This window comes from Pogoniulus pusillus, chromosome 21, assembly GCF_015220805.1.
Source record: "Pogoniulus pusillus isolate bPogPus1 chromosome 21, bPogPus1.pri, whole genome shotgun sequence".
In the NCBI taxonomy this organism is placed as follows: Eukaryota; Metazoa; Chordata; class Aves; order Piciformes; family Lybiidae; genus Pogoniulus; species Pogoniulus pusillus.
In genome coordinates, this window is record NC_087284.1 from 11906708 (window position 1) to 11933774 (window position 27067).

A 27067-nucleotide genomic window follows, 5' to 3' on the forward strand; every position below is an offset into this window, starting at 1 on the left:
CTCACATCTGTGAGTCTAGTCTGGGTGATTTCATAAGAGTAGGGGGTGCTGGTAACACCCAAACCCTCACAATTATACATGAGTGGCTTCTGTGCCTTCCATTCTACTTGTAAGGGCTAAAAACCAAAGCCACCTGAAAATTACATTTACATTTCTCAAAAAGTCATGTTTGTTCATCAGAGAGTTCCAGCAGACTATCAGTAAGTTCACCTTAAATACACCTCCAAGCAGTAACTAGTTTATCAACTAAAAGCCAGTGTGCTGGGTAAGCCTAGCCCAGGGTAGCAGGTGGATTGGAAACCCAACTCCAGATGGGCAGGGAGACCTGGCTGCACCTAGGGGGATGGGATACCTGGGTCAAAGTTTATTCCATTCCCACTTCTTGTCCACAACTCTATTTAAGAGGCCATCAACTTCCCTCTTGCTCTCTTCAATACCTTGCTGCTGCTGCTGTTAACCAGATGGCTTGGGCCTGTTCCACATGGTCAGACCTGCTACCTTGTGTTGAGACCTGCATCCAAAGAGAATCCATTTCAATCCAGATAATCCACTGCCATCCAGCCTAGTTTTGTATATATATTTGTACCTGTTCCCTTCTCTTATATCTCTGTAACCTTCCATTTCTTTAAATATCTTTTTTTGTTGTTAAAATTACTTTTTAAACTTCCCAAACAGTGCAAAACTGTTCTTTGGTTGTTTGACCCCTTTTACTCTTCTGCCTAATTTTTTCCATATGGGGAGAAGGGAGGCAATCTACCTTTTGTTTCGATGGGCCTGTGGGCTCTGGGAGAGCTTAAAGGGCAACAGCTGACATACAAACCCACTTTCAAATTACAAGTAATTCAAGAGCTAGATTTCTTCCCTCCAAAGGCAGAGGGCACACTGTACAATCAGAATACTGTAGCTGACTGGCTGAGAAACACTCTGGACATGATTGCACCACTGGGAGATATATTCATTCCATCTATGTCTATTGAAAAATACTTACATATAGATTGCTGTACATTAGCTCCTTTAATGGCATCTTTACATAGAAGAGGTAATAAGTAAGATCACACTGGGGTGGGGTAGCAATGATAAAATGTCCTTTCAGTTGTCTTGTTTTTGCCCCCAAGATGTCCCAAGTGAAGAAAGCTCTCAGACCGAATGTGCTGGAGTCCCACAGTGCGTGCGCCACAGATCAACAGCTTTGCTGACAATGGCATCAGTGTTATCTTGAGGAATCTACACAAAGTTAAGGCAAAATGCCTTGTCAGACCATTTTATTTGAACTGGTTTGTTTCAAATAAAGTTTCCACTTCAGATTGTATCTTTTTATGAAAAAGAGAACAGAACTAGCATTCCATCTCCCTGCCCTGTCATCCTACCCACCACCCCTCGGCCTTTTGCCTGCTGTATTACTGCTGGATTTTAGACAAAAAGCATTTATTTACAGAACAGTAAGATGGCTACCCTGGCCTCTCACACTTCACACATCCCTAACTCAGGCATCCATGACCACATATGTATCTAAGTAACTTCAAGCCCAGCTATGATACTCATTGCTATTCATAGGAGGAAAGTTCAGGATGAGGTTCAAGGCCCCGTCCTTACATCAACAAAAAACATTCCAACTTTATAGATACTCAGGCAAGGACAAAAGTTGCCAGAACCCAACCCTCTAAGGATCTTCCAAAAAATTAACCTAAGCTTATCTGCACTTACTTTCACAGAAACACCCTTTAGCATCAAAAAGAATATTGTCAAAGCTGTACAAACACAACTAATACCCTCCCCAGAGCCTAAAAATAATTTCATTCTGTGAAGACCTTACCTCCTGATAGAAAAAATTACTATTCTCATCCCTGCTCATTCTCTCTTCACCTTGACACTACCACACTATTCACAGCAAGAAATGTCACAGCATCTTAGGGTAGGTTTGCAACAGGCAAATGACTAAGACTGAAACACATTGTAATAAACTATAAAAGCTAATGCAAAGGACCAAAGAGTACTTACATTTTCCAAAAACTGTGTGATCTTTTCTGCAGTATTCAGTGCTATTATCTTCATTTTAAAGGTTAATAATATCTCCAGAGCAACAAATACAAGAATCTTGCAGGACCCACTAATAACTTTGTCCCAAACTCTAAGAAAAACAAATGAAAATCAGAAAAGGACTCAATAAATGTTATAGTGCTTATCTGCTCCTCTATCTGTTAGATTGATCTTCATGCCATCATAATTTTCCAGATGATTTTTTAACAGGAATACTCAGGTCATGGTAAATAAAAGAGATTTTATCAGCTCCTAAATCTGTACAGAGCAGAGGGACGGCACGCAGTAATTCACTGATATGCTGCATTGTTCTTCAGAAGTGGAATTGTTTAAAAGCACAAACAAAAAAAGCAAATTATTTAATAGCCCAAACTGTGACAGCTCTTCTACAGTCTATGGTAAAGGTGAGAACTTTCCCTAAAGCAAAAAAGGAAATTAACTTTATTAGCACACCTAATAAAGGCACTCTACTAACAGTTAAGTAGCTGAAAGTCCAGAAGGATGTAAGATCGAAGTACTGCATCTCACTAAGCTAAATATTCCAGGTCATTGCTGTAGGAGATATAAATGTGACATATCAGAAGGCTATCAGAGGATCATAGAATGGTAGGGGTTGAAACGGACCGCCAGAGATCATCAAGTCCAACCCCCTTACCAAAGCAGGATCACCTGAGGCAGGCACATATAGGAATGGGTCCAGATGGAAAATCTATAGAGGAGATTCTACAATCTTCCAGGGCAGCTTGTTCCAGTGCTCTGTCACTCTTACAGTAAAGAAGCATTTCCTCATGTTGAGGTGGAACTTCCTGTGTTGGAGTTTGTCTGCTGCCCCTTGTCCTATCACTAGGCACTACTGAAAGAGTGGCCTACTGAAAGACTGGGCTCTTCTTGGCACCCACCCTTCAGATATTCATAAACATTACTAAGATTCCCCTCTTAGTCTTCTCCAGGCTAAACAGCCCAAGGTCTCTAGGCCCTTCTTAAGAAAGATGTTCCACTCCCTTAATCACCCTCACAGCCCTCCACTGGACTCTCTGTAGTATATCTCTGTCCCTCTGGAGCTAGGGAGACCAGAACTGGATACATCATCTCCAGATGTAACACTCCAGATATATCCCATTATGCTTAAATTACAGAATTCCAGCACGGTACAGATTAGAAAGGACTTCTGGACTTTATCCAGTCCCACCCCCTAGGCAAAGCAAGATCAACCTAAAGCAAGCTGCCACAGATCACATCAGGCAGGTTTTGAAAGTTTCCAGAGAAGGAGACGCCACAACCTCTCTGAGCAGCCTCTTCAAGTGCTCTGGCACCCACACATAAATGATACTTTTGCTTACACTTAAGTGAAACTTCCTGTGTTTGAGTTTGTGTCTGTTGCCTCTTGTCCTCTCACTGGGCACCACTGAACAGTCTGACTCTATCCTCTGGACACACATCCTTTAGATCATAGAATAGTTTGAGTTGGAAGGGACCTTTAAAGGTCAGTAGTTCAATCCCCCCACACTAAGCAGCAGCATCTTCAACAAGATGACGTTGCTCAGAGCCCCATCCAGCCTAACTTGGAGTGTTTCCAGGGATAGAGCACCTCTCTGGGCACCCTGTGCCAGTGTCCTACCATCCTCAGTGTAAAAAAATTTCTTCTATCTAGTCTGAATCTTCCCTCTTTTAGTTTAAAACCATCACCCCTTGTCCTGTCAAAACAAGCCCTGCTAAAAAGTCTGTCTCCACCTTTCACAGGCCCACTTTACATACTGAAAGGCTGCAGTACGGTCTCCCCAGTGCCTTCTCTTCTCCAGGCTGAACAACCCCAACTGTCTCAGCCTGTCCTCACTGCAGGTGTTCCAGCCCTCAGATAATTTTTATAAGCATTAATAAGATACTCAGATCAAACACAAGGAACAATTACTAAGTCTTTCAGTCCATCTTACTGTGCAGAATCAAAATTACCAAAGTACTCTTACCACCTGTTTGAAACTGCACCTGCATCTCAGAGTTTTAACAAAACCTGCAGTGCAGGTATCCAAAGGCTGCAACTACTTCAGCAACAGAACTTCATAGATTCATAGAATGGTTTGGGTTAGAAGGGACCTTGAACATCATCTAGTTCCACCTCACCCACCCCTTACGTGGTTAGGGACACCTTTCACTAGGCCAGATTGCTCATAGCCTTGTGCAACCTGGCCTTGAACACCTCTAGGAAGGGAGCATCCATGACATCTGTGAGCAACTTGTTCCTGTGTCTGACCACCCTTACTGTAAAGAATTTATTTCTATTATCCAGTCTAAAACCTACTCTGCTCAAGCTTCAATCCATTCCCTACAAGCCCACATAAAACATCTCTGCCAGTTCCCTCAGGACTCATGGGTGGATCTGATTGGGTACCATGGACTTGTGCACCCTCAGGTTCTTTGGATGGTCTTGAACCTGATCTTTATTTATAGCGGGCAGATCTTCCTAGTCCCACTTCCTACTTTTGTTTTCTGGCACAATCAATATTAAAAAGGATTCACAGTACTAAAACAGGCTGCAACAATTCGAAATCAGCCTTCATCCAGCAACTCTATCCCATGCTGAAGTCAACACACTCAGAATGAAGGATTATCCAAAACCAGTGTGAAACCATCTGTCAGATGGCAGCTTTTATGAGCTTGCATTATTTTTAGTTCCTCAATTTTAAAAGCTGTGTCAGAAATACTTTCTGAGAATTACTGTTCTTGCTCCTTCTGGGCACTTGTTAAAAGTGTTTCTCATTCCAAATAAAAAAACAGGAAACAAAGACCTTCCAGTGCATCTGAATACAGCTAACACTAACTGGAAAATATCTTCTGCAGCCTACCTCTACACTTGGATCTGTGACTGTGCTTTTTTCAAGCACAATTTTGATATGACCTTTTCTCTCTGAACTTGCCTTGAGCCTGGAGTGCCAGGAAAACAGTGAAGGCTGACAGGAACTCCTATAGCTGAAATTAAGAGTAGGCATCACACCCTCAAACGAGTTAAGAGATGAGAGTCCAACACAGAGCCATGAAGATGACTGAGGGACTGTAGTACATCTCTCCTAAAAAGAAAGGGTGAGAGAGCTGGGGCCCTTCAGCCTGGAGAAGTGAAGGCTCAGAGGAGTTCCATTCATGTACATAAATACCTGAAAGAGAGGCTGTAAAGAAGACAGAACCAGGTTCTTTCAGTGGTGCCCAATGACAGGACCAGAGGTAATGGGCACAAAATGGAACACAGCTTTTTCTCTCTGAACACCAGGAAACATTTTATTGTGGTGAGGCTGACCAAGCACTGGCAGAGGTTGCCCAGAGAGGCAGGGGAGTCTCCCTCTTTGGAAACGTCTGAAAAAGGTCCAGGACAGCTTGCTCTAGGTGATCCTGCTTGAACAGAGGGATTTGGTGGACCAGATGACCTTCATAGGTCCATGCTAATCTCAACTCTTCTGTGATTTTTTGTGAAAAGCTTTTATAACTCATAATGTAGAATGCTGCCTGCTGTTACAGTGCTGACTTTACACATTGTGACTCAAAATTCTTTTCTTAACCTTCTATTCACATGATTCTTTCAACACTATTTCCACAACCTCCCCATTCATAAAAAAATTTAGACTGGCATTTAACTTATAACGAAGAAAAAGCAGAAAATATTATGTAAAGTCTTCAGGACTATTCTTAAAAAAGAAGTTAAAAAATGTCCAACCAACCAAACATGCACAGATGAAAAAAAGGCACTGCAGATTCTTTCACCTTTGCGATTTAGTTGTAATTCCTTGTCTTGCTATGATTAAAAACAAAACTTAATTATCATATGGCAAATATAATAACTATTTATTAAAACAGTACTAACAAGAATAATAAATATTGGAATAAAGAATCCAAGAATAACATTTTACTGCTTCCTTTGTGCTTCAAGCATCTGAGGACAAATGCTCATTGCAAGCATTACACTGATGCTGACATCAAGTCTAGAAGCTTTAAGTAAGGCTATGGAAAAACTGAGATCACATATCTGTTCCACACCAAACAGGGCAGAACAGCTCTGTTTGTGTTCCATGGGCATCAGAAATGTAATTATGAATGACAAAACAGAAAGCAGCAAACCTCAGGAACAGGAAAGAAATTTTAAAGTTTAAAGTTCACATTAATTTGTAAATTAATCATAATAAAAGATACCCAGCCATCTCTCATTATTTTACTTTCAAGTCTCCTGACTTCAGCCTCTATAATTATATAAAGCAGATTAGATTTCATGTTGATAAAATAGCCTACTTTATCTTGCATTGTTTAGTCTAGTTCCAGAACAAATGTTTTAGAGTATCAGAATCACCAGCACCTAACAACTTATTTTGGAAGAGGGTGCATGGCAAAGTGGATGAGAAGTCAGCACTAACCAGCTGTGTTTGCCACTGTGCTTTTCCCTTCAACATTTGCAGCTTTTGTTGTTCTCACTGCAATTCCACCAGTGACAGCAATGGGGGAATGGCTGTGTCACATCACGATAAACACACCAGGCACCAGCACCTCCTCTGTACCAGCAAAGCCAGGAACAGCAACACAAAATGTGTCAGGAAAGTGTTTACTTAGAATAGAAAACAACCACAGCAGTTTCAAGGAAAGATGTATTTTATGGTGCAAATATAGCAGCCTTTGTACCTTGTATCTCAGTTGATGATAATGTAAGTATTCTAATTCCATTTTTTGAATCATAGTGAGGCTTATGTTTGAAGGGACCTTAAAGATCACCTAATGCAAACCACCCTGCCATGGGCAGGGACACATCCTATTAGACCAGGTTACTCACAGCCTCATCAAGCCTTGTCTTAAACACTTCCAGGGATGAGACATCCACAACTTCTCTGGGCACCCCATTCCAATATCTCACCACCCTCATGGTAAAAAGCTGCTTTAAAATGTCCAATCTAAATCTACCCCGATCTAGTTTAAAACTACTGACCCTTGTCCAATCACCACATGTCCTCGTAAATAGTCCCTCTCCAGCTATCCTGTAGGCACACTTCAGAAACTGAAAGGCTGCTACAACGTCTCCCTGGAGCATTCTCCAGGCTGAATAGATCAAACTCCCACAGCCCATCCTCATAGGAGAGACACCCCAGCCCTCTGATAATTTTTGTGGTCCTCCTCAGGACTCTCTCCAACAGACTCACATCCCTCTTGTGCTGGGAACTCCAGAGCTGGACACAGTACTCCAGGTAGGATCTCACAAGAGCAGAGTAGAGGGGCAGAACCACCTCCCATGACCTGCTGGCCACACATCTTTTGATGCTTTTTGGGCTGACACTGCACACCGCCAGCTCATGTCAAATGCTTCATCAGCCCAAACCCTGAAGTCCTTCTCTGCAGGGCTTATCTTAATCCACTTGTCACAAAGCCTGTATTTGTGCTTGGCACCCAACACAGGTGCAGGACCTTGCAGCTGGCTTTGCTGAACTTCATGAGGTTGCCTTGGGCTCTGTATCAGAGTGCTCCTAGAGTGATCTCAGAAGCAGTGAAGGTTAAGTGCTGTGTGCTAGATCAAGCTAGATGGAGGCAGACAGCTACTTTTCAGGTAACATGTGAGCAAGGTTTGAGTGCACAGCTTCAGCAGGACCCACCAGCTCTCACAAACAAATGAGCTAATGTGGCAGACAGGGGGCATTGCCAGGACCCAGCACGGGCTATTTAAACACAATACCTCTGGCAACCATATTCAGTATTTACACTAAATGACAATGCCTGTCAGGGGTAAAGCTGTTATGCAACTTCATCTCACCATCACTGGATAACATTTCTGCATAGCAAACACAAACTATCCCCTAGCAAAAAAAAAACCAAAAAACACCACAACAGTTACATTTAGCTCTCTGGCTGAGAAGACCACAATTGCTAGAAAGCTTGCAGAGAAGACTAAATTTCTAGAAAGCAAGCTACCTCCCTAAGAAATGCAGTGCTAAATCAGAAGTTAAATTAAATCATAAAAGACTGAGCTCAGATAATCTCTCGCTTGACAAAAAAAACTGAGTAAAACTCACAGGAGAGTTGCAGACCTATTTTCAATTCTCAGCAGTTCCAACCCTGCCATTTGGATACATTTCAGATAAGCATTCAAGCTTCTAGACTCTAATCCAAACTGAATCTCCAAGCATTAATTAAGTTCATCTGTCACATGCTACCCATGAATTATGTTATTTCCTTAGCAAATGAGGCCATTATGATTATACTGAATAATTCAGAAACCTAAAATGGTAAGAAAAAATGCACTTTTATGATGTTTCTGCAAATGCTGAGAAAAGGGATTACTGTGCCATCAGAAGTACCCCCACTGAAATTTGTTTTTACTTCAGAGTGATTAAAAAAGCCAGTATTTGTACTTTATCCATTTTAAAAAATGACAGAATTTCAGGTCAGCATAATATTCTATTTCAGTAAGGTCAAACAGTATGAGAATGCTAAATAGTAGACTAACTAGACAAAATATTTTATATACAAGAACTGATTAAAAGTGGAATAGGTTTGAAATTGAAGATTCTGACAAGAAAAAATATGAAATCGAAATTCTTTATGTTTGGTTTTTTTCACTCTCAAGATGACAGAGTACCAGAAAATGGCCATTTCTGAACAGAAATTTAAAACAACTCTAAACCTTCCAACAACAAAACTGCTCTTCTGCAAACTCCTCTTTCAGCTGTGGGTCTCAGCCATAAGAACCCAGTAACAAAATTAAATCATATAAGCTCTAAATCAAATTGCTTCTTAGAAGATACACATAAAGGTTCCTAATGCAGTAGTTCACAAAGGCTATTTCAGATCACACACACCTAAAGTAAAAAGGTCTGAAGAGACCATCAAGACTCAGGTAAAGCAGTCAATTCTGCTGGTGAGTTTTAAGGCCTTAGGTTTCATCCAGAGAGGGTAGAATGAAACAAGGTCAATCATTATTTGCTGAAAGTAACCTTCAAATACGAATATGAAATATAGAAGCAGGGCAACCATACATGTTCAGTTGTTTTTAAGGATGCTGTCTTGGCCACAGCAATGTGCCCTTGTTAGAATCAGAGAACCAGGTTGAAGAGACCTCCAAGATCATCCAGTCCCACCTATCACCCAGCCCTATCCACTTAACTAGACCATGGCACTAAGGGCCTCATCCAGTCTTTTCTTGAAGACCTCCAGGGAAAGTGACCCCGCCACCTCCCTGGGCAGCCCCTTCCAATGCCAATCACTCTCCCTGGGAAGAACTTCCTCCTAACATCCAGCTTAGACCTCCCCTGGTACAAATTGAGACTCTGTCCCCTTGTTCTGTTGCTGGTTGCCTGGCAGAAGAGACTGACCCCCACCTGGCTACAGCCTCCCTTCAGGTAGTTGTAGACAGCAATGAGGTCACCCCTGAGTCTCCTCTTCTCCAAGCTAAACACCCCCAGCTCCCTCAGCCTCTCCCCAAACTCTCACCAGCTTTGTCGCCCTTGTCTGGACACATTCCAGCACCTCAACATCTCTCTTGAATTGAGAGGCCCAGAACTGGACACAGTACTCAAGGTGTGGCCTGATCAGTGTAGAGTACAGGGGAAGAATAACCTCCCTTGTCCTACTGGCCACACTGTTCCTGATACAGGCCAGGATGCCACTGGCTCTCTTGGCCACCTGGGCACACTGCTGGCTCTTGTTACCAAAAGAGCCAATGGCATAGTGGAGTGCGTCAAGAAAAGTGTGTCCAGCAGGTCTAGGGAGGTTCTTCCCCCCCTCTACTCTGCCCTGGTGAGATTACACCTGGAATACTGTGCCAACTTTTGGGTTCCCCAGTTCAGGAGAGGCAGGACCTGCTGGAAAGAGTCCAACGGAGAGCCATGGAGATGGCTGGTGGACTCCCCTGTGAAAAGAGACTGAGAAACCTGGGGCTGTTTAGTCTGCAGAAGAGAAGACTGAGAGGAGATCTGATCAATGTGTACAAATATCTGAGAGGTGGGTGTCAAGTGGATGGGGCCAATCTCTTTTTCAGTGGTCAGGAATAAAACAAGGAGCAATCTCTACAAACTGGAACACAGAAGGCTTCACCTTAACCTGAGGAGAAACTTCTTTACAGTGAGAGTGACAGAGTACTGGAACAGGCTGCCCAGGGTGCTTGTGTAGCCTCCTTCTGTGGAGACTTTCAAAACCAGAAAATGCCTTGACTCTCTGTAAGTCTTGCTCAGGGATAGCTAAAATATCCCTGTCTTATCAACACTACAACACAGATACAAACACAGATACAAACCACAGTCCCACACCAGCTACTGTGAAGAGAATTACTTTCAAGTTAGCCAAAACCAGTACACATTCCCCAAATCTTTTTCATCTAATGATAATACAGTATTATAATCACTCCCTAAGCAAGGATTTTGGTTAAAAAGCCTGAAAACCAACTACCACTGTGCTATCTATCACTGAGAGGGGATTTGGAGTTTTACATCCTAGGAGGCATAAACTGTCTGACAGAATCAGGTGCTATATTTAACTCCATTCTTTGTTAATTTCACTGCAAGAAATTACCACATAGATTATCTTGTGTCAGTAACAAAGTGGAATCAAATTCAATTTATCATTTTTAAGTCAACGATAAAGTTAACTCCATAATGTTAGAGATAAAGTGCAGAAAGCTCTTTGCCTGCTAGTGGTAACAGAACAAATCACTATGTTATTACAAACAGGAAGGAAAAGGAGAACTTGCCTCTGTAAACTGGACTCAGGTAAGCAGCCTGCAAAACACTTTTTAAACCAAAGATCATAAGGGAGTCTGTTCATCGCAGTACACGCTTTCAGGTGCATCAGGAGCCTGTTATCTTCAATGTTCAGATACTGCTCCAGAATTTTTGGCTGAGAAAGGAATTGGAAAATTTTAGGTAACTTTGAGTATCCTCCATAATTTACAGACACTCTAAGACAATGAATGTTTTTAAACTTCAATCGGCACAAAACAGCATCCAGATAATAACAAACTTGCACCATTGTGCTGGTTCAAGGCTAATTGGAATATTTTAATGAGAAAAACTGTATCATTGGTTGTAAAAAGAAAACAATGATGATGTCTGTATCATTCATTAGTCTGCTGAGTGGGATAAAAAGTCAAAACACAAACAACATGGGCTTTTCTCTCTCCAGATGTTGCCACATTCACTTCTCTCTGCCTGGACTCTGAATCTCTTGATCTAGTCACCTTTTCTTCTAACCCCCATCTGCTCTGACATCTCACCTCTGGTTTCAGCAATTATCACATGAGCTAGGGGTTTCCACTTTATGTGTAGAATCTGAGATAAAAAGGGAGCTGAAGAACAGAGAAGGGGTGGGGGGAGAAGAGAGAAGGAGGGGGGAAGGGTAAGCCTTGAGCCCATCTGGGTAATTTGCTTTTGTCTGGGAGTTCTGTATTATTTCTAACTTGTATATAATTGTAAATACTTGTATTTATATGCTTGTACATTTTGCAGTGCTGTAAATATAGCTCCATCTTACTTCCAAAACCATCCGAGTTAGCCTGAATAACTCCAACTAGTGGGGCAGAGGAGGTCCCAACCCTTACAATCATTTTAACTAAAACTACTGTGTTTCAGAATATAAATGCTGCCAAATTCTGCAATGAAATAATTTAAGTACTTAAGTCAGGTATCTTAAATTGCTGGCCACTAGCAGAACTTCCAAAATAAACAACTTCCAAAATATAGGTGTTTGAGAGCTTAAGGCAATGCAGGGATTAAACATGCAGTAATTACTGCTACTTTCACAAGGAAAATTGAATTTCATTCACCTCAAGCCTAATCGCCTTAGCACATGTCAAAAAAAACCTACACACCATGCAGCAAATCCAGAAATTCTGAGAGTAAATCCCTGTGGAACACAGTAAAAGCTGGACATTGATTTCTTATTTAAAAACCCAAAGTATTCAGAAGCATATATGTGGACAGTAACTCAACCCATCCTTTGGTTCTATGACTCAAAAAGCATGGATAATACTCATTTTTATTAAATTCTACTATAACACAATACATTTTCATAGATTCAGAAGTATCTTTCTGCTTTTTTTTAATAATTAGGTAAACAGCTAATTACTTTAACTCTCAGACAGAGAAAACACTTCCTTTGTCCATACTGTAACATCCAGAGCCTTGGTACACTGTTCATACTAACATAAAAACTTAGGAAGGAAGACACCTGGCACTATCCCTGCAGTGAGAGCACACACTTCCTTTAAAACTGCTCCTCTGTCCTTTGAAAGGAATGACAGACATTGGCAAAGTTAATCATAGAATGGTGTTGGTTGGAAGGGACCTCAAAGATCATCTAGTTCCAACCCCCTGCCCTAGGCAGGGACACCTCCCACTAGAACAGGTGGCAAGTTGAATGTATTGCCTCCAGCAACAGGAGATAGGTTTAAAAAGCATTTTAGTTCAAAAAAAAATAACAAAGGATGTGCATAATTTTCTGCAACGAATCCTTATTCAGTGATTCAGTGCACAGGTACTCTGGTATGCTTATCTCAGTGGATACTGTTAACTGAAATTCTCTTTTCTATTAAGATTGGTAGAGTCGCCGTCCCTGGAGCTGTTCAAGGCAGGATTGGACGTGGCACTTGGTGCCATGGTCTAGCCTTGAGCTCTGTGGTAAAGGGTTGGACTTGATGATCTGTGAGGTCTCTTCCAACCTTAGTGATACTGTGAAGAACTGCAAAAGCCCTGCAATCAAAATTTTATTTTATAAACTGGTAAGATTCAAAGTGAATACTTTATGAGAGCATTTAAATGATCAGTGCCTGCAGAACTCTATTCCCTTCTTTAATTTGCAACATATTGGTTTTCTGATGACAGAGTACCCTGCTCCATTTATAAAGCAAACAGTGTTCTTTATGAAAGTGATTTGTCGTTCATCCAGTGAGCAGCATGTGGACACCAGAGATGCCACCTAAAAAGCAGCATAGATCAGGAAGTTCCTAACTCTGTGACATTTTTATTGTTTACAATGAATTCTTAAGTGACCAGTTTGTGAGAAACATCATTGACTACATACAATGTAAGCTCCAGCTAACTTCAAAAGAAAGTAAGATGTAATTGAAAACTTCCACGTAGCAAATAAAACCCATTTCCAATGCTATGTTAGACAGTGTCCTACAGGATGGCACAGTCACAGTACAGAAAGCACTCCTCCAGGTTTTTCAAAACACTTGCCACAACAGAGTCCAAGGGTGTTACCTTTGGCACTCCAAAGAATCCAAGGGTGTCACCTTTGGCACTCTATTTGCCTCTAAATATTAATGTTTTCCAGGACTGGATCTCCTCACAGCAAAAATAAGAAAAAGAGTGTTTTTCCCTTACCAGTTGTTGTAAGGAATCTTTGTGCTTGCTGTTCAGCTGATTCACAAAGCAACTGACAAGCCAATAGCACTCTATAGGATCCTCTACCATTTCCTCCATCGCTTTTGCAATAGCAAGAAATACTTCATCTTCAGGTTCCTGGAAAACAAAGCCAAGACAGTGAACTACATAAAGTACTGGAGACTATCTAACTTAAATTAGTCATTTTCTTTGCCATTTGGGAAAGCACACTGCAATCAACAAAGCGTTGTTCTGACCTTCATAAATAAACCATCAGGGAGCACCTGCATTACCATGGCAGGTACCTATTAAAGCACAACTTGCTTTTCTTTTAAAACCAAAACATACAACAGGAGTTTGGAACAACTCTGACTCAAAGTTCTCAAGTAAGATAATATTAAATCCTAACAAGATAGTAATAATCCTACTTCCATCCCACAGTTTTTTGTCATGCACAGCAGCAGAATTTTTCATCCTGTTCCTTGCTAAGGGCCAAATACACCCCTCAAGCATCTTTGCCATGGATGTTAGTTACTGAAGAAGATAATGCAGACATGAACTGTATGCCTACCTTCAACACACAGAAAACAATTTTGTTTGAGACAAACATCATCCTAGAGACAAGTATCTTTTCCCCACAATACCTGGCCACAAGCATGTGATGGACATGCCATCATCTTTTCTCCTGAGAATACACTTTGCTAACAGAATGTGCTAGTTTGAGGCTAACTGGAATATTTTAATGAGAGAAATTAGATTATGGGCTGTGAAAAGGAAACAATGGTGATGTCTACTTCACTCATAGGCTGAGATGTATAAAAATTAGAACATAAACATAGATAACACAGTCTGTGTGTGTCCCTGGGTGCTTGTACTTTTCTCCCTGGCTTGCTTTCTGTGTAACTAATACTTCTGCTTTCTAACCCCCCAACCAATCCTCCATGTAAGGTAAAGTCTGGGTAAGGTAGAGAGGTGGAAGGGTGGTTGAGAGCCCCTCCTGGGGACTCTGGTTTCTGGGGGGGGTGTTGTGTTTCTGTATTATCGTTTAACTTGTATTATTTCTGTATCTAGCTGTATAGATTGTAAATATCTGCTTGTATATTGTGCTAAGTTGTAAATATAAAGCTTCCTTCTTTAACTTCCAGCTCAGCTGAGTCTAGTCTGGCTGATTTCCTAAGTGGGGGGCGGGGGGCAGATAACACCCAAACCATCACAAAGAAGTATCAGCATGTGTAAACCACAGGTAACGATTGCACAGAGGGTATATGAAGGTGAACTAACCCTAACCCAGCTAGACCTCATGTCAACAGCTAACTCATAAAGCATCTGAACCAGCTAGGAAGACACAAGGAAAGGCTCTACACTTGCCCAGTTTCTTACAACCTTCCGTATACATGCACTACTGACTAAAATAGAAGGCAAGGTAAGAAGCCAGGTATGTATTCACAGTCTGACCTACTGTAACCAGCAGCAGCAGTAAGCTACAGCTCCACAGGCTTTTGCTCAGATTGCAATTCATTCAAGGTACACATGTAGTCTTAATACCACTGCAGTGTACTTCTGCTGTATGGACTGCTGCAGTACACCCATATGCCCACCTAAACTCTCTGCTTTCAAATGCACAGAACTAGCAAAATTCTGTGATCTGTGACTCAAGTATTGTAAAATATTTAGACAAGCTAACATCATCTTTAAACTCCCTCTGCCTCCACAGTAAAACGTCTGCGTTACCATCAGCACTAACAAGCTTAAGGGGACAGTGACTAGACTGTAAGTCTTAGGGTATCCTTGGGTGCAGTGTGGCCAGCAGGCTAAGGACGGTTCTCATCCCCCTCTGCTCTGCCCTAATGAGGCCACATGTAGATTCCTGTGTCCAGTTTTGGGGGCCCCAGCTCAAGAGAGACAGGAAACTACAAAATACAGTCCAATGGAGGCTACAAAGAGGATACTGAACATCTCTTTGATGAAGAAAGGCTGAAACACCAAGAATTCTTTATCCTGGACTAGGCTGAGCAGGAATCTTTACAATGCTTAATATCTAAAGGGTGGGGGTCAGGAAGATGGGGCCAGACTCTTTTCAGCGGTGCTCAGTGACAGAACAAGGGGCAACATGCACAAACTGAAACCCAGAAGACTGCATCACTACAAATCTATATGAAACCACACCAGGGTACTGACAGCAGCTAGTGCTCAGGGATACACCAACAAAAAAGTTGCTCAAAAAGCAAGATTTTTCTAGAAGGAATGATTTTCAGCCCACTGGGTCGCACTTCAAGATCAAAGAAATTTCTCTATAGGAACTTGCAGGGTAAGGTGGCCACATTCTTCAGAGATGATTAGGGCACAAAACTCTCTTCTCCAGCAAAAGAATGTTGGATATAATCCTCCAGTCCAAAATGTTAGTGAATTTCCCATGTTAACTTTGTTTAAACTTTATTTTTCATTATTATTATTATTAACATTTTTTACTTTTTTTTGGTCAAATTTTGTTCTTACAGATGAAAACTAACAAAGTGGGCTAGAGCTAACAATACAGGATAAAATCCACCTCAGAAAGTTCCATGGCTTCTTTCATAACTTGCTCTTTCAGAGAGGCCTATATGCAAGACCCACGTGTTGTTTTTGTCATCAGACTAAAGGCTTCTCATCAAAACACAGAGTCATTTACCTGTACGTGAGTACATGTAAACTACAGAGCACATGCAACACCTGACAGAAGCCTGGATCAGACTAAGAACAACACAACATTAAAGTCTAGACTTGAAAACAAATAATTTAGATATATGATGTAATTTTCCATGAACCACCTCTTGTACTGGCTCTGAATTATTCCTGTTCCAGGACATAAAAGAATCTACTAGACTCAATAAGATTATGTCATTTTTGTTTCAGTGTTGAAGTGTACTATAGTACAAAAGGCTTGAAGCCCAGCAGGCATAACAAACAAAAGAGATTTTAAGGCACAAAATCTTACATAAGTACTTAAGAGAAGAAAAAGTGAAGAGCACTTTAACTAAAATATCTGATTTTATACTAGTAATTCTCTGTTTTCCATTCACCTTACTTTACGTGCATCTCTTAAGCATCTTTAAATGGACAGTGGGGGAAGACAGAGCCCTAAAATTACTTTCTCAGCAATCAAAGACCCGCTCCCCCCCCACAGGACTGGACAGAAATGCAGAACATATTCAAAGATTAAATTGAAGGTGTACTAATAACTACAAAACTACAATGCAAAGCAATGCAGAAGCATACAAAACACACAAAACAAAATCCCATCATGCCCAAACATTCTCCAAAGCTCCCTCCAAGCAGACCAAAACCAAAACCCCAGAGCCCCTTTTCTTCTCCCACCTGCGGTTCACCATAAGCCCCAGAGCTCTTTTGTATCCCCATTGTTAGGCTAGCTCAGGCTGGCTAGGCCCACACTGCCCCCCTCCGTTAGTCAGGCCAAACAGGTTTGTGATTCTCCCCCATTGTTACCAGACAGGAGGGAGCATCTCCCCAGGAGGAGAGGGAAGGAAGAGCAAGAACTGCCTTTGCTGTGAGCCGTAATAAAGTAAGACAAAAGAATTATGGGAATGAAATACTTCAGGATTACAATTTCCTGCTTACTCCTGGCTGCTCTGGACCTCTTGGAGGTCTATACTCCATAGTCCTTAAAAAGACATAAGTTTCAACCCAGGACACTGGGCTACTTGCAGTTCAGTTTCTCACAGGTTTATTGTTGGAAGTTAAATAAAATACTATATTTAAAAGATTATTAAAGTGACAACTGACCAAGGGAAAAGCCACGTTTCGAGGTAATTTTCCTGACTCCAGCTGATGTATGCGGAGGAAAACATCTACCTGTGGGGTAGAGTCATTAATAAAACGAATTACACGAAGAGCGTGGTGCACGTCCCAGTACTGCTCCTTGCGGTACTTCATCACCAAAGCATGAGACTCGTGGTGAGGAGGAATAATTCCTACAAAAGCAAAGTAAAATAAAATAAAACAAGAGCAGCAAAAAAGAAAAGCAACAAGCAATTGTAAAGATAAAAACAGAGCACTCATAATCTCTTTCCAAGAGATTTGCCTGAATTCAATTTCTACTGCAGTTCCAGCTTACAGAAACACAGGACCTGGCACTGCAGTTTATAAACTTGGTTAGAGGATACAGAAAGAAAATCCTAAAAGACTGAAAGTCAATGGACTAATGAAGCACTTATAAGAACAAATCTTGTAGTTTAACTGAGCATAGCCAAAATTTACCCTCAAACCTTCCTTCTCAATTATCTTCTGCAAGGTTTTCAGTGAATGAATGCTAAGTCCACTGTATACCACATCAGTGTGCTGATAAGAAATGCCCTTGTGATAGATGAAAATTTTTGTTTATTGTCCTCTCCCTTTTTTAATCTTTAAATTGTGAATCTCAGTTACTACTTGTTTAGAGCTAGGTTGAGTTCTTAATACAATACTAGTTGCATATGTATGCCCAGCATCCATTTATTTTGGAAACAAAGTGGATGTAGAATGATTTTTATACACATCAGCTGTTCCATGTTGTCAAATTCTACGCTTTAAGGTGATCAGACAACATACTCATGCAATTGACTAATGCAATGACACTGCACATTCCAGTACTATTTAATTTACTGTTAGATCTCTGCCAGAAAATTCTTTGCTTGCTGCATCATAGATTAATCCTCTCTAAAACAGCATACAAAAGCAAATTCAATAGCATAGGTTGGATGAGTTGCAGATTGAAATTTATCAAATACTCTGCAAGGTAATGCTTTTTACTTTCTTAACACAACACAAATATTGCTTCTAGATTCCTGGGAGGAAAAAATTTAAAAGTAAAAAATTATTTAAGTAGAAAAGCAGAGAAAATTCATCTGTGACCTCCAGGAGAGATGCTCAATACTTCATTCAAACCTTCCCCACACTCAAGAACCAATCTTGCCATGCACTGCTGTCCACAACAGAATTGTCACAGGTTTCAACAGAAATAAGATCTTACATACACCAAAGCAAAAAAAAAGGCTGTCACACTAATAGAGCAGGATTTTTCCTGTTGTAGAAACCCAACAGAACAAAGTATTATTCAAAAATCGGTTCTGAAAAGGCTACCTGCCACTTTTGCCTCTCACATAGAAAAAACAAATCCTGCCAAGTGCTAAGACACAGTGACTGAATTTTAGCAACAAGCCCATCAGACAAAAATATTGCATTTTCCAACTGCAAACCTGTCTGCATTTCAAAAACTGGGGCAGAGCAAGACATTTCATGTAAATACTCCCAACTGCTTTCTTCAAATACAGAAGATTATCTTAGGCAGAGAAGAAAACAGCTTGAAAACCAAAAGGATGTCTAGAAACCATCACCAGTCACAGCTGAACAGAAAGGTAGCAGAGACATCACTGATACACCATGTCATCTGGGTCAGCATCAAGCCTTGGTACTTATCAAAGAATGTTGCTGACAAGGTAGAATCACCTTTTGTTAAATTATTAACACTGTTCAGAGGTGTAACACATCCCATCAGAAGTGGGCTGAGCTGTTGTTCCAATGAAGAAGAGATACTTTGCACAAGCGTTTAGAGATGCAGGGTAAGAGAAGTCCTTGTGTCTCTGCTCAGCCAAGCAGTGCAGAGTGACAGCATGTATACTTGAAATAAATCAGTCTGGGTTTAAAACACCAAATTCATTAAATAAAAATCAATGTAATTTTCCATAGAATTAACTTCAAAGGTGGCTTGTGTCACAAACCATCCTAAAACAAAGACAGGCTACTGAATCTGCAGTAAGCTACAAGTTTGCCAAGAGTTTTTACTTTGCTACGATTATTTGGCTGAAGGATCTTGTCACTTGTCCAAACCTATACTGTGTTTCCTACCAATAATATTTTAAAGGATGATGACCTCTTCCAGGGTAAAAAAACAATTTTCATCCTAAAATTTGTACTCTAATGACAGAGGCTTTTATCAAGTAGGATTTCTCTGTTAGTTCAATGATCAATGCCAAGAACTTCTGCAACTAGATCTTGCACCTTCTGTGCACTGTTTATTTTACTACCTCTCCCCCCCCCAGAAAAAAAAGCCTACAAATGATCAAGAGTATGAAGCCACAATCTTTAAATTGTTGAAGTCTGGAGGAAGAAAAAGAAGGGTGGGGAAATTGATTAAAGTTGAGCTAAAACTTTCTAACACATTATTTCAAACTCTAGATGGCACATGGAGACCAAGAACGGAAACAGAAGACATTTACTTCAAAATTGTTCAAGGTCATGATAAATAGCTATGGCAAATAAACTTCCCAAAACAAAGAAAAACAATTTTGTAACATGTTCATTCTGAACTAGAACCCTCAGTCTTCCTGACTCTGAAAACATACCAAAATCTTCACGTTAGAAATATACATGGCATGTGTGTCACATTCTGGAGAGTCAAAGGACAACAAAGCAGTAGTATAGTTCACAGCCAGAAAGACAGCAGCTTCCAAGACTGATGGTCTGCCCCTGATGAAACATTTCAGGCATCAGCGCCCTTCTGCCAGCACAGCCCTTGGAATCACACTAAAGCTTTTCACAAGTGGCAAAATGCTCCACCATAAACAGTAAGATAAATTGCTTTTCTCTCCCATAGATTGAATCACACAAATACCTTCAAACTCAATCTGGAAGTGCTCCTCCACATGAAGCAACTCTAAGGGAAACTCTTCAGATACCTTGTAAGGATCAGAACGGGATGAAGTCTAGTTGAAGGCCTCTATCTAGTGGAGTCCCTCAGCTGTCAGTACTGGGCCCAGTACTAGTTAATATATTCATCAGTGACCTGGATGAGGGCACAGAGTGCACTGTCAGCAAGTTTGCTGATGACACCAAACTGGGTGGAGTGGCTAACACACCAGAGGATTATGCTGCCTTTCAGAGAGACTTAGGCTGAAGAGCTGGGCAGGGAGAAATGTACTGAAATTCAACAAGGACAAGTGTAGAGTCTTGCACTTGGGAAAGAACAACCCCATGGATCAGTATAGGCTGGGGACTGGCCTGTTGGAGAGCAGTGAAGGGGAAAAGGACATGGAGGCCCTAGTGGACGGAAGGTTGACCATGAGCCAGCAATGTGCTCTAGTAGCCAGGAGGGCCAACAACATTGTGGGGTGTGTAACAAGGACTGTGTTTAGTAGGTCAAGAGATGTTCTCCTCCCCCTCTACTCTGCCCTGGTGGGGCCACATCTCAAATATTTTGCCCACTTCTGGACCCCTCAGTTAAAGGACCTCAGGGAACTGCTTGAAAGACTCCAGCACAGAGCCACAAAAATGATTAAGGGAATGGAATATCTCTCTTACAAGGAGAGACTAAGGGAGCTGGGACTCGAGCTTGGAGAGGAGAAGACTGAGTGGTGACCTCGTTAATGTTTATAAATATGTAAAGGGTGAGTGCTGAGAGGATGGAAGCAGGCTCTTCTCAGTGATGCCCAACAACAAGACAAGGGGCAATGGGTGGAAGTTTAGGCATAGAAAGTTCCACTTAAACATGAGGGTGATGGAGCACTGGATCAGGTTGCCCAGGGAGGTTGTGGAGTCTCCCTCTCTGGAGATGAATTCAAGACTCACCTGGATGCATTCCTGTGTGATCTGGTATAGATCCTGCTCTGGCAGCAGGGTTGAACTAGATGATTTTTTGAGATCCCTTCCAACTCCTAACATTCTGTGATTCTGTCATTCAGAACTCCTGGGCCTTTCACAACCCCTCCTGTAACTCCAGAGCGTAACTCATAACTTCTTTGATGGCAAATACAGTCTAATGCCAGAAGCAACCAAATTCTTTAGAATAAACACCCATTCCATACTCTGTGCAGTACTTTTTAAGTCTGATCACAGATTTATTTCAATTTAGTATCTGTTACTTCAGAAACAGAATTTAATATCTTACTATATAGCAATGACAATAATCCATCTTTCAAATCCACTTCATAGATATACTTGGATGGTGTTACAAAATTAAAGATAGAAATACACTCTTCTAAGTACATATCAGCAAGAGCTTTCAAAAACCATGCATGGAAATTGTTTTATAATGGCCACTGTGCACACTAGGTGGATAGAAAAACAGGATAAATATATATCAGTAAGCAAAGTAGTACAGAATAATCCATGTCGTTAACTCTCTATAGAAGTCAAAAACAACAACAACAAAAAGACACCTTTCTACATACTCATTTCAACAAAGCATCACAGCTGTTAGATTTCATACCTAAAAGCACTTTCCACACCAGTATACGATACATGGATGGGAGAGGAAACCTTTGGCTAAATGTGCAAAGCTTCTCAATATCTGTAGAGAAATAAAGGGAAGAAAAAGATACATTTAAATATAATTATTAATATGTTTGAGTCTCTGATCTACCAGAGATCATCAGCTGCAGACTGAAATCCAAACTTGCAACATATTGTGGTGGTAGGCTTGATAGGGCAAACATAGGCTTATCCATGTTGGCTTGCCCAGACGTATTCCCTTGGTCCCCCTACTTCCATGCTGGGGGGGAGGCAACCATGGGAGGGGAGGGCAAAAGCCTTAGCTTCACCTAATATGGTGAGGGAAGAATCAAGTCTCAGCAGCCAACAAGACAGAGTTCCCCATGTTTTGGGTACTGTCTGATTCATACTTTGTGAGTAAATACTTAAAAGCCTCTTCCAGTATACTATTTGCATTTGCCACTTTAAGAAATAAGCGATCCAGTTTTGCCTGTTCCCTACGTGTATAATTTCCAACCTATGCATTTCTGAACTTGTGGATAAGCTTTCTGGCAAGTTTTAATGTTAATAAACAGTTTTCACAGTTATTAATCATCATTACCTGGATATCAAAGTTAATACATATTATTAATTTTGCATAATCCCTCACACATTTTATCAGCAAATGCTTTCACTGTTTCAACTGAGAACAGAATGTGCCTGATAAACTGCAAATATTCTGCAAAATACATACATTGGTTTGATTTACAGCAAAACCACCCTCACTTTCACTAGGAAGAAACTCTACCATTTTTATAGACATTCTGTAAATCAAGTTGCTATGTCAAAACAATTAAAAGCTTTGTTAAAGGGACAACATTTATGTTTCTGCTCTGTTAGAGATGTGCTCCTTAGGGACCAGCAGCAATAACAAAATCCTCATTGTGCTGAGCCTAGATGGAATTAACAGCACGAGACAATATATCTTCAGATTAAAATTACTTTCATTAAAAAAAAAATAGTTTCTTGGGTACAGAAAATGAAAGAAAAAAAGAAACAAGCAATCAGACAAATCTTAATAGTTTTTAAAAATCAGATTTTAAGATTTTTGAAACTCAAAGGACTGCTAGAACAATAAAGAGATTAGTGATAAAAGATGCAAAACTTAAATGGGTGCTAAGCACAGTAGCTAAATAGTTTCCATTATTCCCTCACCAGCCCCAAAGCACCAAAGTAATAGAGGAAAAAGTGATGTCAACTTGCCCAACCGGTCATCTTTTAACAGGATTTCCAGTGACTTCTTTTCTTCAACTCCACGAAACCCCACTTTTTCATAATACACTGAGCGAAAGTTTCTCTGAGAGTCATCAGCCATGCTTGATTGCTTTTGGAGAAACAGTGAAAAACAGACCCCTTAAGACTTACAAGAATACATTCTTATTCTGTTAGGGTCAAGTGCTTCTGCACACTGATCAAAACTGCCTGTCTATGGCTCTATAATATTAATAAACTCTACAAAACTGAAAACTTCCAAGACTTTGTTTGCCATATGAAAGCAGAAACAATCATTAAAATAAAGGAATCTAAAGAAAGTCTAAAGAGATGCAACTTCCAAACGAAACACAGGGATTTCATTTAGTCCTGTAGAACACTATACTATCAAGTTTATCAAATTAAAAAAAAATGCTGGAGAGACACTAAGTTTTTTATTGCCGTCCAACATGAAAAATACAGTTAAGAGACTGTCATGGAAAGCTAACAGGCCTAAAACATGTCCTGGTTTGCCCCACCCTTCTGCTGATGGGGGAAGAAAGGATGAGAAAAAAAAAGGCTTCAGCCATTATGCCCCTTTCCAAAGGGATAGACAGGTACCCACAGGTGTTTAGGTACTCATTAGTGTCTTGCCCAAGTAAGGGTAAGCAAGCCCTGGTTTCACCTAATACGGTCAGTTTTGCAAATGCCATTCTGATTGGTTAATCTCTGTGGCCAAAGGAGCCTTTACACTCAGGCAAATAATAGAAGTTGAGCTAAGCTGCAAGCAGGTGTGCTGCCTCTGCCTCGGTGTGTGCTGCTCTGCTCAGACAATGTGCTCTGCCTCACTGCTCTTGGCTTGGACATGTTCTGCTCTGCCTCATGCTTCAGACCAGTGTAGCCAGTGTTTTGGGCTTGAATTACCTGGAAACTTAAGTACCTCAAGTTTACCAGGAGAAGGCATTAAGTACCTCACAACATGGTGAGAAGTGCCACTGACATTGTGGATCATATGCCTCTTTCCCAGCACCCTGCGAGAGCCTGGGAAGATCTGGAATCCTCTTAATGGCTATCAAGATGCTGCGCAGTTCCAACACTGCTGCAAAAGAGCCAGGGACTATCTTGAAATTCCTACTCCACCACTGTGAGTAGCAGAGATGTTCCCCAGGGCTCCAGGCTGCCTTTTATTTCTAAGTGGGACAAAGCCATTTTGTGGCTAAACAGTGTTCTGGTCCTCCTAAATGAATGAATTGCCCATAAGCATCCTTGTGAAGATTTTCCCGACTGAATTAGAACTCAAATTTAACTAGTTTGTGGGTGGGGCTTTTTAGAAACAACTACCTATGTCATAATTCCTGCCTCATTAATTGCCCCAACTGAATCAAAGACTGGCAAAACTTTGGCTCAAGTACAACCGCTACTCAGACAAGTAAAATCACCAGGTTTCATACTCACCAGACAAGGTGGCTAGAAGCAAGGACAAGCCAAGATTGGTCTAGTAGCACAGAGGTGACAGGAAACAACAAGGCAAGGTATGTGGTTCTGTTCTTAATTTGCAGATTTGATTTAAATGTTCACACTGTTAGCGGGTGCCATAACAGCCAATGTCTTGAGTTTCTTATTCCAGTGCTTAAAAGAAGTAAATGTCTCATTCCCTACACTGGAAACAATGGTAAATCTCAGAGAGTACTCCATGTTTCATAAAAAGCATAACTGACATTTCATAAAATCACAGAATCATTTAGACTGGAAAAGCTCTTCAATATCAGGTCCAACCATTAGTTAACTCTACCAAGTCTGATGCTAAACCACATCCCTCAGTACCACATCCCTCCATCTTTTAAACACCTCCATGGATAGGGATTCAACCTCCTCCCTGGGGAGCCTCTTTCAGCATTTTATAACTTCTTCTGTTTCACAGAATCACAGAAACATTCAGGTTGGAAAAGACTCTCAAGATCACCAAGTCCAATCAATAACCTTATTCTACAAGGTTCACCCTAAACCATATCCCCAACCACCACATCCAGACAACTTTTAAACACATCCACATGTGGTGACACAACCACCTCTCTGGGCAGTTTCTTCTAATATTCAATCTGAACCTCCCTTGATGCAACTTGAGGACATTTCTTCTTGTCCTGACACTTGTCACCAGGGAGAAAAGACCAACTCCCACACTGCTACAACCCTCCTGTCACGGAGTTGGAAGAGGGTGATATATACCCTCCACCTCCTATCCTCCAGGCTAAACTACCCCAGTTCCCTCAGCCACTCCTCCTAAGATCTGTTTCTCCAGACTGTTCACCAGCTCACTGCCCTTCTCTGGAATCTCTCCAGCACTTCATACTCGGTAATTTCAACAGAAACAATGACATACAAAAACGTGGAGAGGACAGACATGACGCCCAGTTTGACCGTGACAGAAGGCCCTTGCATCGTCTGAGATCAGCTCTGGGCGCAACCTCGACAGACCGAGCAACGCCCCCAGCCCTACCACAAGCAGCGACAGCCTTCGCTTCCCCTGGCCGCGCCTGCACAGAGGCCTTGGCCCAGCTCCGGGGCCGCAGCCGCCGATCTTTGTTACATTTACAAAGGGAAGCACAGAAACGCTTGAGAACGGGATCATTCGGCCCCGGCGATCAAACGGCAAGCTGACAGACACCCCCTTTCCCCCTCCCTCTCCAAACCGCGTCCCCCTCCGGCGGGAAAGGCCGGACGGCGGCAGGGACCCCCTGAACGCCCTCTTTCCGCGTCTGCGCACACACGCTCGGCGGCCGCAGGGTCGCCGCCGCGGGTGAACAGGATGACGGGAGGCGCCAGCCGTGTCACCGCCACCCCGGGACGGAAAGCCACCATGAGGCCCTGGGGAAGGGCGGAGAGTCGGGAAAGGGGACGACAGAGGAGCCGGTGACAGACACCCACCCACGACAAGGAGAACCCCGCGCCCTGCCCCTCAGCACCTGCGGCAGGCGGACGCGGCAGGCAGATGCGGCCCTGCGGCGCAGCAGCGCTCAGGCGCCTGCGCCAGGCTCAGCTGGGCCCGCCCCGCGGGGGGCGGAGCGCGGGCGGAGCGCGTGGCAGGCCCCGCCCGTCCCAGCGTGCACTTGGTGTGCGCTGCTGCGCCGCGCCGGCGGGGCGGTCCCGGGCTCCGCGGCTGGGGTAGCTCTGCTCCGGCGGCTCGGTCCCGGGCTCCGCGGCTGGGGTTGGGGCAGCTCTGCTCCGGCGGCTCGGTCCCGGGCTCCGCGGCTGGGGTAGCTCTGCTCCGGCGGCTCGGTCCCGGGCTCCGCGGCTGGGGTTGGGGCAGCTCTGCTCCGGCGGCTCGGTCCCGGGCTCCGCGGCTGGGGTTGGGGCAGCTCTGCTCCGGCGGCGCGGTCCCGGGCTCCGCGGCTGGGGTTGGGGCAGCTCTGCTCCGGCGGCGCGGTCCCGGGCTCCGCGGCTGGGGTTGGGGCAGCTCTGCTCCGGCGGCGCGGTCCCGGGCTCCGCGGCTGGGGTTGGGGCAGCTCTGCTCCGGCGGCGCGGTCCCGGGCTCCGCGGCTGGGGTTGGGGCAGCTCTGCTCCGGCGGCGCGGTCCCGGGCTCCGCGGTTGGGATTGGCGGCAGCTCTGCTCCGACGGATGGGTCCCGAGCCCCGCGGTTGGCGGCAGCTCTGGTCCGACGGATGGGTCCCGAGCCCCGCGGTTGGGATTGGCGGCAGCTCTGGTCCGACGGATGGGTCCCGTGCTCCTTGCTGGCCGTACGCGAGCGGTACGGCCGCGCCTGTGCCACTCAGAGGGCTGCAGGAGTCGCCGTTGCTCCTTGTCACAGACCTTGGTTGCTCAGCTATTTCACTCCTCAGGTCAAGCTGGCTTCTCTCTTCCTCACATTTCATGGGGCAGTTTCGGGTACAATAGCAATGAATTTGCTTCGTGAAGCAAGTGAAGGTGTCTAGAGTAGGAGTCTTAGTAAGAGTGGCTGAAGGAACTGGGTTGTTTAGCCTGGAGAGAAGGAGGCTCAGGGGAGATATCACCCTCTACAGCTACTTTAAAGGATGTTGTAGTGAGGTGGGGGTTGGTTTTACTCACCCAAGCACCGAGTGGTAGGACAAGAGGCAAAAGTTGCACCAGGGGAAGTTTAGGTTGGATATTAGGGAAAAATTCTTCCCCAGAAGGGTTGTCAAGCCCAGTGGTCTAGTTGACTGGCTAGGGCTAGTTGATGGGTTAAACTGGATGATCTTGGAGGTCTCTT

General features: G+C 42.8%; 1 protein-coding gene across 4 annotated transcripts; it reads right to left on the reverse strand.

The window, feature by feature from the left end:
* Positions 1 to 995: 995 nt before the first annotated feature.
* TBC1D7 (TBC1 domain family member 7) lies at positions 996 to 25892 on the reverse strand. Of its 4 annotated transcripts, none has more exons than XM_064160948.1 (9): positions 25805 to 25892; positions 24297 to 24501; positions 22854 to 22974; positions 21610 to 21690; positions 17151 to 17338; positions 13371 to 13508; positions 10739 to 10884; positions 1999 to 2128; positions 996 to 1224 (listed from the first exon to the last, which is right to left on the reverse strand). In XM_064160948.1, exons 3-9 carry the CDS (start codon positions 22963 to 22965, stop codon positions 1138 to 1140), a joined length of 882 nt encoding a protein of 293 aa, XP_064017018.1. In that variant the 5' UTR covers positions 22966 to 22974; positions 24297 to 24501; positions 25805 to 25892; the 3' UTR covers positions 996 to 1137. The 4 variants fall into 4 exon arrangements, with proteins under 4 accessions (XP_064017018.1, XP_064017020.1, XP_064017022.1 ...); XM_064160950.1 differs by having other exon boundaries at positions 25767 to 25852; XM_064160952.1 differs by lacking the exon at positions 25805 to 25892 and adding an exon at positions 25339 to 25483.
* Between the last annotated feature and the right edge of the window lie 1175 nt (positions 25893 to 27067).

Excerpts from the sequence above, each read along its gene's own strand:
- TBC1D7 (XM_064160948.1), bottom strand. The coding sequence starts at position 22,965 with ATGGCTGATGACTCTCAGAGAAACTTTCGCTCAGTGTATTATGAAAAA. Across the intron at positions 17,339-21,609 it reads GGTGTGGAAAGTGCTTTTAG|GAATTATTCCTCCTCACCAC; the intron begins GTATGAAATCTA and ends TTGCTTTTGTAG. Across the intron at positions 1,225-1,998 it reads TCACACAGTTTTTGGAAAAT|ATTCCTCAAGATAACACTGA; the intron begins GTAAGTACTCTT and ends AACTTTGTGTAG.